At 42.7% G+C, this 12,332-nt stretch overlaps 1 protein-coding gene across 3 annotated transcripts in view; it reads left to right on the forward strand.

Moving 5' to 3' along the window:
- The first annotated feature begins 2,221 nt into the window (after window positions 1–2,221).
- Window positions 2,222–12,332, forward strand: part of LOC138196427 (nucleolar and coiled-body phosphoprotein 1) — a 15,490-nt gene continuing 5,379 nt past the window's right edge. Inside the window, exons 1-7 of one of the 3 annotated variants that reach the window (XM_069146446.1) lie at window positions 2,222–2,309; window positions 3,136–3,674; window positions 6,532–6,676; window positions 7,343–7,445; window positions 8,350–8,388; window positions 8,487–8,528; window positions 9,952–10,243. In XM_069146446.1, the coding sequence (XP_069002547.1) occupies window positions 3,488–3,674; window positions 6,532–6,676; window positions 7,343–7,445; window positions 8,350–8,388; window positions 8,487–8,528; window positions 9,952–10,243 (808 nt within the window). In that variant the 5' untranslated portion in view covers window positions 2,222–2,309; window positions 3,136–3,487. The remainder of the gene's footprint in view (window positions 2,310–3,135; window positions 3,675–6,531; window positions 6,677–7,342; window positions 7,446–8,349; window positions 8,389–8,486; window positions 8,529–9,951; window positions 10,244–12,332) is intronic. The other 2 variants (XM_069146448.1, XM_069146449.1) reach the window with 2 other exon arrangements.

Below are 12,332 nucleotides of genomic sequence, written 5' to 3' on the forward strand. Positions count from 1 at the left end.
CAATTCACTGATGAGAAGTATGTTTAACTTTGATGTTGTGTTGTCCACAATGTCTGACTCGACATTTGCAATGTTCTTGTCAAAGCTTCATTTTACAGCCTCCAAAATGCAAACTTCGCAATGACGAGTACCCGACGACTCATGTCTTCTTAGAGGTTTCTGCGCAAGTACTGTATGTGTAGTACCGGGCTGTAAAATAAAGCACTACTCTGTTCTCTAATCATCTCGACTATGCAATTTGTGGTTATCTGTATGCAAAGATAACACTTATGAGTGTTTACTGTTCATATACGACAAAAGGAAAGGAGAGCTTATTGATCATGACCCAACAGAACCTGTTTGTCTTTTAAGTTGTAAGTATTTTTCTTTTTTTCTTTTTTTTTTTCCCGACGTGAGTTTTGGGGTTTGCCATGCAGTGATTAACACAAACAAGGCACAGCCAAAGAAAAAAACAGCTTCCACATGTTTTGGGGTTACTTCTTAATAATTTGTTTTAAGTTTATGGCTATTTATGCGATGGATTTCTTGTCACAAGTTAAATTTCTGGTTTATTGCCCGTTAATAAAATGGTACGATATAGAAGATGCTTATTATTATTAAAGTCATTAGCCGACGTAGAGTTATGTTGCCGGGACTGTCAACATTTAGAGGATGTTTTACGACTTTAAGCAATCCTTTCCCTTCTCTTCAACCACAAAAAAGCACAGTAGAGAAATATGAGTTTGTCTAATTTTTCCTCAGGGAGGTCAGGGTGCAGATGTCACAGTGCTCTGGACATGCTCAGAAAGACATTTTCTGCTGGACATTTGTATGTTTAGGCTCTGCTATTAAATTGATGGTGTCCGTCTGCTGGCTAAGAAGGAGGGTGAAAAAAACTGAAGGGGATGTGCTAAATTGAGATGGACCTCAGCCCAGATGCCGACTCTGACTCCGACTTTGCTCCGCATCCAAGAACCCAGATTGGTTGAGGTCATCACAGCTGCAGAGGCACGAACAGGGCATCAGAACGAGTGATGAATTGTATTTACTCAAACCAAGGTCTATCCTTGTGAAAGCAAAATATATTTTAATGCCATTCAACATGTCTAATGGGGTCTTGCTGCCACAGTGTAATCTAAGAAAATGTGTCAAATTCATACCCGATTTCTGCTGAAACATCATCACCTGAAATCTCTCTGACTGCACTAAATATTACAAATGGCTCGCTACAACGCACAACATCCTGCTGTTTTTTTTTTTTTTCTTTTTACCCTTTGTGTACAAGTGCCTGCATGCGTGTTTAACTGGTGCTTAGCTCTATAAGAGCCATATGGTGGCAGCATATGCTTGAAAATGCTCTATTCGATTTAATATTGCTTCCAATTTTTATTCAACTTTAATATTGTGCTCCAGTCCTGAGCAGTTGGGCACTGGCTTCGGTGGTGACGTAATTCATTGCAGGTTTCTCTGATTTTAGCCACTAGAGGCTGCTCTTTACCAACAAATGCCTCAGAAACTGAGGAGAAAGGAAAAGAGTACCAACTGAGAAATTTGGTTTTCCCTTCAAAATCTGAGCTAACAACAGACAAGGTAAAGTAATCAGCCACTTAATGCTATAAGAGCCTCTGTATATTAATGGGTCTGTTTAGGTTTTATTGTTTTAAATGAGGTTTTTATGTTAAACTAAAAAGTAATAGAACAAACATTCCCACCACGGTGCTAAACTGTAAAGCTCATGTTTTTAGTCACAGTGCCTGTCATTATATCTAGACATCTGTGATTCACATTTCAAAGGCAAAAAGTCCTTGTTTATAGGAAGAAAATAAGACATGACATTCAAAGTATAATTCAATTAAGCACAGCATGTATAAACTTACATGTACGTTTTTTTACGAAATAAAAAGAACATCTGTGAGTTATGTCTCAAATTAGTTGTTATTACCATGTTGATGTAAACATTTTTTGTATTTGTATTTAAATGTGTTGTGTGTATTCAGTGTATTCAGGTTTGCATGTGGGAAAGGAACTCGAAAGTTTAGGTTTAGGATTTTCAGTCCTTTTACAACTTATTGAATGATTGAATGTGTGAGGTGTCGACCTATTGAATTGTTCTCTTCCCATTTTTTAATTTTTTTTTTAAATCAAAATGTGTGTGTGAAAGCGGGCGAGAGTGTCTCAGAGAGCGAGAGAGAGAGGGAGGGAAAGAGATTATGGAATGCTGTGATGTCATCAGCCCAGTCATACACAAAGACGAGGAGGACCCACAGGCACTCTGACTCTCTCAGCTTAGTTAGCATACTCTGCTGTGGAGCGGCTGCCTACATCCCACTGTGAGTACTTCACCAAATTCTACCCTTCTCTTACAACTCCCTTTTGTTTTGTGTCACTCACTTTCCCCCCTCTTCTCTGGGGTTTCCGTCAGTGCACCCTACAGTGTGTTTAGCACACACCAATCTGTGTTCTACCAGTCTGATAGTTCTCAGTCTCAGACAAGCTTTCTTTCCCTCCAAGTGCTGCAGTAGGGTGGTAACCATTGTTTAACTACCCACTGTGATTGGAGGGGGTCCATTTCAGTCCCCTTCTTAAAGAACCCGGTTCACGCTATCCTCTGCTGTGACCCAGTTATTTTGGTGTTTTTTTTACAACCAGGCAGTGACCATGTTAAAATGGAGCCGCTATCTTGTGGGAGGTTTTTTTTGGGGGGGGGAGAGAAAGGAACATGGGTTTGGGAAGGGATGTGTGGAGGGGAGGGGAAGGAGCGAGGTGGGCCACTGATGACAGAAACAGTCCCATTCCTGTGGAATCTCCTCCCATTCTAGGCTACAGTCCCTCTGTCAGTGGAGAAACTGTCTTTGGGCTCTTCCGTATTCATGAAGGGAGGGACAAGATACCCGGCTGAAACAGAATCTCCCAAGGAATTATTCCAAAAAAAAAGATGTTTCTGAGAAAAAGTGGGATCAAGACATATACACATATGTATATGTATGTATATGTATATGTGTATATATACATATATATATATATGTATATGTATATGTATATATACACACATAAATAAATATATATATATATATACACACACACATATGTGTCACTGCAGCTTTGAAAAGGTCAAAACATAATCCTCCAAACGTTCTCCGTGTGGTTTTCTTGTAGATTTTCCCGAGGATGACCTCCAAAGTCAAGGAAAACTGACATCTAAGCAAGGGTGGGGAGCACAACAGAGAGGAAACCGGATTTTGAGTGTGTGTTTGAGTGAGTGTGCGTGAGATTGTGCAGTATGTACAAGGGCAGTGTGAGAATGGGCTTGCTCCTTGACTCATGAAGAGAGTTTAAGAGTGATTTGATGATAAAAGAAGCTGTGAAGGTCTTCTCCTGACAACATGAGACTATAAACCACCTCTACAAACCGTCCACCTCAAGAAGTTGCTGGCCAAAGGACAGCACCTCCTTCCCTCCGACTCCCTGGCCAGGTGGTACCAAGTTAACCCGCCGCTCAGCTGCCAACATGCTGCAGCAGATTTTAAAGGACATGTACATCGACCCTGATGTGCTGGACGCCCTTAACGAGGACCAGAAAAAGACTCTGTTCCTGAAAATGCGCCAGGAACAGGTGCGGCGCTGGAAGGAGCGGGAGGAGAAACTGGAGCGAGAAGGGGGGGACGCCGAGTCCAAGCGAACAAAGCCAAGAAAAGGTAACCATGCCGACCTATCACCTCTGTTAACTTGACTTCCTGTTTATCTGGAGGGACGGAGTGCAGCTTCAAGTTTTTCAAGCCTACTCACAGTCACAATTTCAACAAAGATTCTGACACTCTGACTCCTCTCAGTGAACATTTGTGCATTGACTGACCTGCGAATTACCTGATAGAGAAGCGTAGAGAACTGGACTGCTCGAAGCAGGTGTTCATCAGTTGGGACAGACATCCTAAGCTGCTGTCGCTGAGGTTCCCCGCCATCCCAACAGCTGTCTGCAAGCCCGTACAGAGAATTTTACCTCGAGTCCATTCGGCTGGTTTGAAGTCTCCTGAAAAAACTGAGACTTGGGGGGCGGGGGGGAGAACCAATGGGAACATGCTGTAAGATTTAGAGACAGAAAGTAAAGGCTATTTATCCTTCACTAGCATTGATTTAGATCTCAAGTCTTAAACAATTACAGCTGAGTGACGATGCTGATGAACTCATGTTGACATCACACTCAGAGAATGTTAACATTCACAAAAGCAAAGTAAATTAGATGTCACGGTAAAATAATATTCACCCTGTAGTTAACGTTTTACGAGGGCAAAGTAATAACAGTGTGTTGAGAGGTGCTATTGTGATACATCCTGACATAATAGTCTTCACATGCACATATTTTGCTTTCGTGCAACGTGAATAGTAAATTTGTTTATCAGGTGCCGGCTCCGGTTTAAAAAAAAAAAAAAGGCAACAGTTGGAGTTAACAGCATGCGTGAAACAAACGAACAAACAAAAAAAATGACAACCAGAAAGTCAGGAAGTCGATCCTGAAACTGGTCTGACGCACACGAAGAAATCTCGCCTGTCCGCATTTTCCCTCATACGGTTTAGTAGGGAGTACCAGTACGAGAAACGCGTTGCGTAATGACTCTGACATAACAAACTGCACTATTTATACATTCTGAAGAAGCACTCCTACATGGCGAAGCGAACCGCAGAGGTTTGGAAGGATGCTGCAGCTTCATAATATCACAGTATGACTTAAAGCCAGTTAGCAGCTCACTGCATTAACTCTGATTGACATCCTAACAGGATCTGTCTTGTCTTAGCTGATCACAAAGTGCTGACTATCAACTGCGGTGCAGAGTGAGAGAACAGTGCTCCGTCTATCTCCCAATGACCAACGCAGTTGTCCTGAGCGGGCTGCATGGCGGCTGCAGGCCGACATCACAACTCTTCTCTACACAGGCTCCTTCTTTTTCTGCCATTTGTGCAGAGGAAATAGTGTTGGTGTTTCCGTGTAAAAATAGGAAGTGAGTCACGGCTCAATCTGTTGAACAATTGGCAGGGGTAGAAACAGGAAGTTTGCAGGAAATGTATGTGTTCGAAAAACAAAGAGAAACTTGAGATTTTTATCTAGATGGCCTCGCGGGAAAGAGAAGTTTGTTTCATGAGCACGGAACGAAGCCGTCGTCCCACACGGCTGTGGTTAAAGAGTTCACATTTAGCCGTTAGCCCTCTCAGATCATGGGGACTTTTTCTGTGGTTAAGATGACTTTATGGTAATCAGTGTTTAAGTGCTGACTGGAACTGTATGCGTGTGTTTATGTTGGAGGCAGACTGGTGACAGTAACGAAGGCAGAAAAACAGCAGCTTTGACTGAACTTTTTCACAGATTAGTAACTTTGATTTTGATCCTCACATGTAGAAATTGATCTTCTATCATTTTACAAACATTATGTCCCCTTTGATGCGCACTGCATTATTGTAGACTGCATTGGAACTTGTCTATCTACTAAAGCAGGGTCACGGGCTAAATTGACCGGATTCACCTTCTGTGCACCTGACAACCGTGTTGTGGTTGCAGCTGCTGTCAGTTTGGGGCTGTTCGCTTGTTTCCTGAGCTTGTTCTGACTGCTGTGTTTTCATAGCACCCGTGGCATGTCCCGCTGGAATGCGATCCACAGGGCAGGCTGGCAAAACCAGTTCAAAACCAGAAAGTATGTTTTCAAGCGAGGAGCCCTCCTCTCCGAAGCCTGCGTCAGCCGGGTTATCTCTATAAAGTAACTTCTCTGTGCTCCCAAACGCTGTCGGAGGGCAGAGACTAAACCCGCGAGAGTGCGTGCGCCGCTTTTGCCTGTAAACTCACGATGACGCAGCGTCCTCGCAAAGACAAAGACAAATAAGGAGAAGCCACAGCCAAGTGAGCGTTGAACACGAGATCGCATTTACTGATATTTTTGGGGTTAGAAATTGGCATTGGGTTTTGGGTGGGAATTAAGCAACGCTGTCGCGTCACAATCAGGGGTGGGGAGAGGGGGGCTGGAGCAACACAACTAGGGATTTTCGTAACTTTCAGCTCTGTTTATGTTGTCCAAAGGAGCACGAGCGCACTTCTCTCGTACATTTGAGTCGCACTTCTTGGGCCCCACCAGCTGTTCATCCTGTCAAAGAAGCCAAAAGAGCAGACCGAACTTGTCAGACACACTGCTGATAAGTTGACGGTTTTATTTCAGAATGACCGAAGTAACAAGTCGTTATCTCAGAGATTAGGACAGTTATCAATACAGCATTTCAAATGAGTTGTTTGATTGGGGTTTCAAAATCCTGAAAAGTTTAGATATAAACTTTACAAGTCAGCAACTTGAAAAGGATTGTAAAGAACACATTTTACATCAAAATATCTGAAAACATTATTTTGTTATTATTAATGAGTTTGATATCTTTCTATAAAATATTTTGCCGTATTCTAGTTTTGTTTCTTCCGCATTTCTCTGATTATAGACTCTTTGGTAATTCACAATCACTTCCAAACTTTGACATGGTGTTTCAAGTTAGTTTATGTTGTGTGCGTGCTTGTGTTTTTAACAGCAAATAGTAAGAGTGTGAGCTGGCTGCTCGGCCGAGATGGAGACGTGGCGGTCATTGTCATCGGGGAGGTGGATGAGCTGAGCGCAAAGTTCATCTGCTCAGGATTTGGAGAAAAGAAGGTGCCGAGTCTTCAGAACAACACATGGTAATAAACATTTGGAATATAAAACAGACAGTAAACAACATGTAACATTGAGAAATCCATTAATGTTGCTTACAGACTGTAATTCGAGGGGATTAAAGTGGGTTTCTGTTGTATAAAGGAAGATGAAGCTGGCCGTATCGACAAGGTCACATCATACACGTTTGTACCTATAATGCTGCTGTAGTGCAAAAATCTTCCCTTGTGGGATTAATAAAGTATCTATCTATCTATCTATCTATCTATCTATCTATCTATCTATCTATCTATCTATCTAGCTATCTATCTAGCTATCTAGCTATCTATCTATCTATACACCTCACATAGGATAACATGAGGGCTATAATCTTATTTTGCACATCTGTAAACTCATCACATCCAACATGGTGCGTTACATTTACAGAATTATTAGTATTCTTTGTATTATTACACTTGCCCATTACACATACTGTTTCCTGTGCATGTTTACTCTAGTGCATATTCTTGTACTTATTGTGTATTGTAAAATATTATTATATAAAAGCTTGTTTTTTTCTTCCTATTTCTTTCTTTTTTTTTTCAATTTTGACTGTTACGCACCACTAGACAGAGATAAATTCATATGTAAAAACTTACTTGTCAATAAATCCAATTATGATTCTGCTAACATGGTCTAATTATGTTTTGCAGCCATCAAACAATCCTGAAGAGCAGAAAAATCACAGAGCCTGTCAGAAGTGAGAGAGAGAACCTCCCTCCTAAAGCACAACCTGGCATCTCACTGAATTTAAAGGTGTGTAGCTGTTTGTTTGTGGCCCTCAGAAATCAAATCAGTTTTGGTGATTCTCAAGCTGGAGAACAAAGATAATTCAGGGGATATGGGGGGGAAAAAAAAAAAAAAAAATCAGATTTCACGGTTTAGTTTCTGTTTTTTTTTTCATATCGAAAGGTTAAAATGTGACATAACAAGATTGAGATTAAGAATCACTGGATTGCTGACCACATCCCATAATATCCCTTTTATCAAATCAATATTTCCATTTCAAACCCAACGTTTCCATCACTGGAGCAGTTTGTTAAAAACTATCAAATCGGGGTATCTCTTTTGTGTCAAAATAAAGTGCAGATGATTTCTGGGCTGTGCATTCGTGTGCACAAGCGTGCTGGTTTTAGAGCGTGTGTGCGTGCGTGTGTGTGTGTGTGTGTGCGCGCGCGCGTGTGTGCGTGCGTGTGTGAGGGGGTGCCTCCTTTTTTTTTTTTTTTTTTTTTCACGCTATCTCAAAAAGAGATTTGCTGTGTTGTCATGGCAACCCTGCACGCACTAAGCAGGAGCGAGCCGGGGCGGATGGTCTCATCTGGGCTGAACCACGACGGCTATCTGAGCTAAAGCTGCGCGCTGCTCACTCAGCTGCTCGCCGTCTTTCCTTTAGACACGTTACCCCCAGACTCACTGCAGATATATATATATATTTTTATTTTTTTTATTATTATTTTTTTTTATTTATTATTATTTTTTTAAAATACGTATCATTTGCAATACATTTATAGGATTAACTATTCCACCTCTTAAACTAACTCATAAACTCTTGCCTTTTCTTCCCCCCCCTGTTCATTCCAAGTACTGAACTGAGTCAAAGTTAAGGAGGCTGACGTGTCGCCTCCAGTATCAACTAACATGGCACTGTCTCTCCCAACAGGGGAAATGCGAGGAGACGAGCACTTTACTCCCTCTGCCGGTGAGTTCAAGCAACTGCATGCTGTGACTGAGCTGTGCGAGCTCTCAGGTTGCATCATGGCCTGGACCACTCATGTAATGTCTTTGTTAAACCCACAGGTGTCAGTGAGTGAGCATTCACCACATCCAGCAGCAGAGAAGGTATCTATGAATTAAAGCAAACTGTCTGTTTTTTTTTTTCTTTTTGCAATCCCATTTCAACTTTTACAATATTTTGCTGTCGTTCTAGATGGTTTTTTTTTTTTTTCAAAGAAAAGAACAGTTACGTTACGAGCGTCGTTTGGACTAAACAGCCCATTTTAAATCACAGCCTCACATATTCGGGCAAGGTGGGATTAACAATAGAGTGATCCAGTCTTCAGCTCTTTACAATGGGGCCTCAGAGTGGCTGTGTGTCTTTTCGTGGCGGTCCCACCCTCTGTGAGTAACGGGAAATGGTGGTTAGGGCCAGCTGTCCCCTCGCTCCCAGCCTCTCTGCAGATCATCTTTCCCCAGCATTCTCCGTTTCTTGCGCTCCGGCTTGTCTGAGCTGCCGCACCCCTCTCAGCTCTCTCCGGGGAACAGCTGAACCGAACTGTCCTCCCACTGGCTCCATCATCGCTCCAGCCTTACGTTATCTGGGGAGTGTGTTCTCCAGCTCCCCTTGCTTTCTTTCAGTGTTTATGTGCATGCAAATGTGTGTGTGTGTGTGTGTGCGTGTGCGTGTGCGTGCGTGCGTGCAGGTGACACACTCTGCAAGAACAGCTGAATCACAAAGGCAAGGCAGGATTTCTGGACTGCCCTAGAACAGATGGTTGATGAACTTGATCAGGGAATTAAAACGCCAGAGATAGAGAATGCGTCAGTCGCAGATGGATGGGATTGTGGGACCGTCTCCTGAGGTTTGGGCGCGTGAGCTGTCCTCTGTTCTCTGTTTTTCCCCTCCTCTTCGCCACAGAAGGAAATGTCTCTCCCTCGCATCTTCTATCTATACCAGCCTTCCCGTATTACAGGCCCCAACACATCTCTGGCCCACCCGTGCTGCTGTGGCGATGAGCATCCACACCTTAGGAGGTTTGGCCAGTCTGACAGCCAAGAATTCAAAGCTTAAAGTCTCCCCTCGCAAGATTCATTATTTTGTTGAATGTCTTGTTTGTAGATGGAGTGATTTTTTTTTTTTTTTTTCTTCCTGGAAACAGGACACGGTTGGATTGGTGCTGTGGCTGTTGCTAACGCTGCTGCAGGTTTTCTCCAGTTGATAGAGAGGGAAGGAGTCATCCTGTGAGAGGAGGGGAGAGGGAGATTGTTGATTAAGAAGGCGTAAGATCAGGAAGGAAGATTAGCGCAGCAGCTTGATTTTCAAGTCACCTTATAATTTTCTCTCCACACATCCTTGAACTCTTAATCAGTGGTCATAGCTCTTGTGTGTTCCATCACGGCGCAGTGTTGTCATTTGAGAACTGCAATTTGGTGAATCATTTATCCAGTGATTTAATCAAACACGACAGTAATTCCACTGTATGTGAATTAGCTGTCAACACTGATCGCGCTCTTCCGTCCTCTTTTGTCACTCTTCGCTCTGCAGCCCGAGTTGAAGTCAGCCAGTGCAACTGAGGAGAAGTCGGTTCCCCAGCCCTCCATCTGCTCCAGGCCTCCCACGAGAGTCAGCCCTGTCAACGTGAGACCAGCTTCTGCAAATGCGGCACCGGGCTATGTCAACACGAGACCCGGCCTCACAAATCTGAGGCTGGCGACCGCCGCGCCGTCCTCATCCCCCGGCAGCACTGTCAAAATAGACTCTGGGACGACGTCACCGGCCAAAGGTAGCCCACGCTCACAAGAGCCTCAGAAGCCCCAGGATCCACAGGGAGGGAAAGGTGAGTGAGCATACCGTCAAGGACAAGGGTACATGTTGGGTCTGATGTCAAAATAAATAAATTAAAAAAAAAAGCTAGTCCCGTTCCAGGTTCTTTTGGAGCTACTTTATAGACGTCACCTAAGCTCTCGCTAGACGGCACAATTTACTGGCGTTCCCCTAAAGGTCTCACGTGGAAGCCTTAGGGCACCCTAATGCTTTACATGCTATCAGTAGAAACAGATGAGCCGAACGTTACTCAGACAGGTGTGTTGCCAAAAATTAGTTTGAAAAGATTCAAATGAGCCATTCTAATGTAAAATTGACCTCGGTTGAAACCGAGTGGGCGGGCCGCCCACGTACAGCCTATTTACGCTAAACGCTGCATTGGCTCACCAAAGCTGATGAATATTACTCCCGCAATAACATAGCAAAAAGTTAAGCGTTTCACAACGAAAAAGTCTCGATGGAGCCATATCGAAATTTGGTACTGAATGACAAAGCACTTTTCCTACTAGATAGTACCAAAGCAACTGAGTCCGTGCCATAAACGTATCTCAGTTCGGTGACCAGCCCTAGATGTCTCATCTCGGAGACAGACTGGACGCTGCTGTGGATCGAAAATTGAGTTCACAGTATTGCAACTAGCTTACATGCCAATCACCACCAGTCGCTGAGCCAACAAGAGAATCCCCCTTCCACTGCAGAGCAATAATGGCTGTGGAGAGCTGAGCAGAACCCGTCTGAACGAAGTTCACACTAGATAGGTTTCTCAGCGCTGCGGCAAGAAAGAAGGATTTATTTCCCCCGAACCCAATGCGCTCGCCAAATAGTGCCTCAGCCGCCTGGAATCTTTATGGACTGGCAGAGTAAAAGAGGCCTAGAGGGGAAAAAAAAAGCTTATGTGACTAGGATTTGTCCCGTCGTACCACATCGCTCCTGCACACCTGCTCATTATGGAGCTTCTCCATTGTCTTTGGTGTCAACAGTGAAATTATTGATATGTAGTCCGGATATGTTGAGATGACTGGTCATTTAATCAGATTGAATTTGATGTGAGAGGACAGACTGACATACAAATCCCTGGTTATTCAGAGCAGTAGTAGATGAATTTTGATTTAATGAGAGATGACAGCAACCAAAATTTCAGTATTTCCAGCAGTCAGTATATTTTAGTGAATGAAAAAAATGTAACTTTTCTATCAGTTAATTACTATGCACCATATTCCAAATTCACACAGTAGTAAATGGCTGTTCAGCCGATAATTGAACCGAAATTTTGCAGTAACACCACTTCATCCTTAAAAAACTGGCATTCAGAAGTAATACAAAATAATGTTATATGTTTGTTATTATGGCTGTTTTTGCAGTCATTAAACCAGAACAAACAGGTAACTTCGTAAACTAAAAGGCAATAAGGAGAGGAGAGTGGCGGCACCACAAGCCAATCACTGCATCCCTTACAAGCATTGAAACTAGTTTTCACATGTATCTCAATATTCCCCAAAAAGTGAGATGCTATGTCTCTCTTAGTGTCTGTTATGAGTTATGTATTTGTGGATCTGTACTTATTCCTGTGCAGATATTTATTGAGTAGATATTGGGAAGTTTTTCAGGATTTGAATTTTTTTCTTCCCTGTTGTCACAAGGTCTTACCATATGCAATTTTGTTCTAATTAAACTTGCAATTCCCAGACTTTAAACCCAACAACCAATTTCATTAATTGACCAAATGCTCAATCCCCACACAATGACCCAGTTATCCATAAAAATGGGTTGTGTAAGGGGTGAAGTTAGCACCATCCAGTGGAAACCAATGATACAGTAGAAAAAAAAAGTCCAGTTGGGACGGAAAATCTCATCTCAAAAAGGTCCCTCTGCTGGAAAAACACTCATCCTACAACACATCGTCACTACAAACATGCTGCAACAGTTCCTGGAGGTTACTTTGCTCAGGTTGTCACAGTTAGGAAGCATCAAAGAAGCTTAAATATGAATAAAGAAAATGTATTTAATTTTTTTCCCCCTCTCCTTTGAACACTGATTTTGATAGGTTGCCTGTTCCAAGTTTGTCTTGTGTAGTTTTAAATAAAATGATGAGTTAAAAGAGG

The sequence above is a fragment of the Embiotoca jacksoni genome, unplaced genomic scaffold (assembly GCF_022577435.1).
Source record: "Embiotoca jacksoni isolate LCO1_2020_lvr unplaced genomic scaffold, fEmbJac1.0.p SCAF_13, whole genome shotgun sequence".
Taxonomy (NCBI): Eukaryota; Metazoa; Chordata; class Actinopteri; family Embiotocidae; genus Embiotoca; species Embiotoca jacksoni.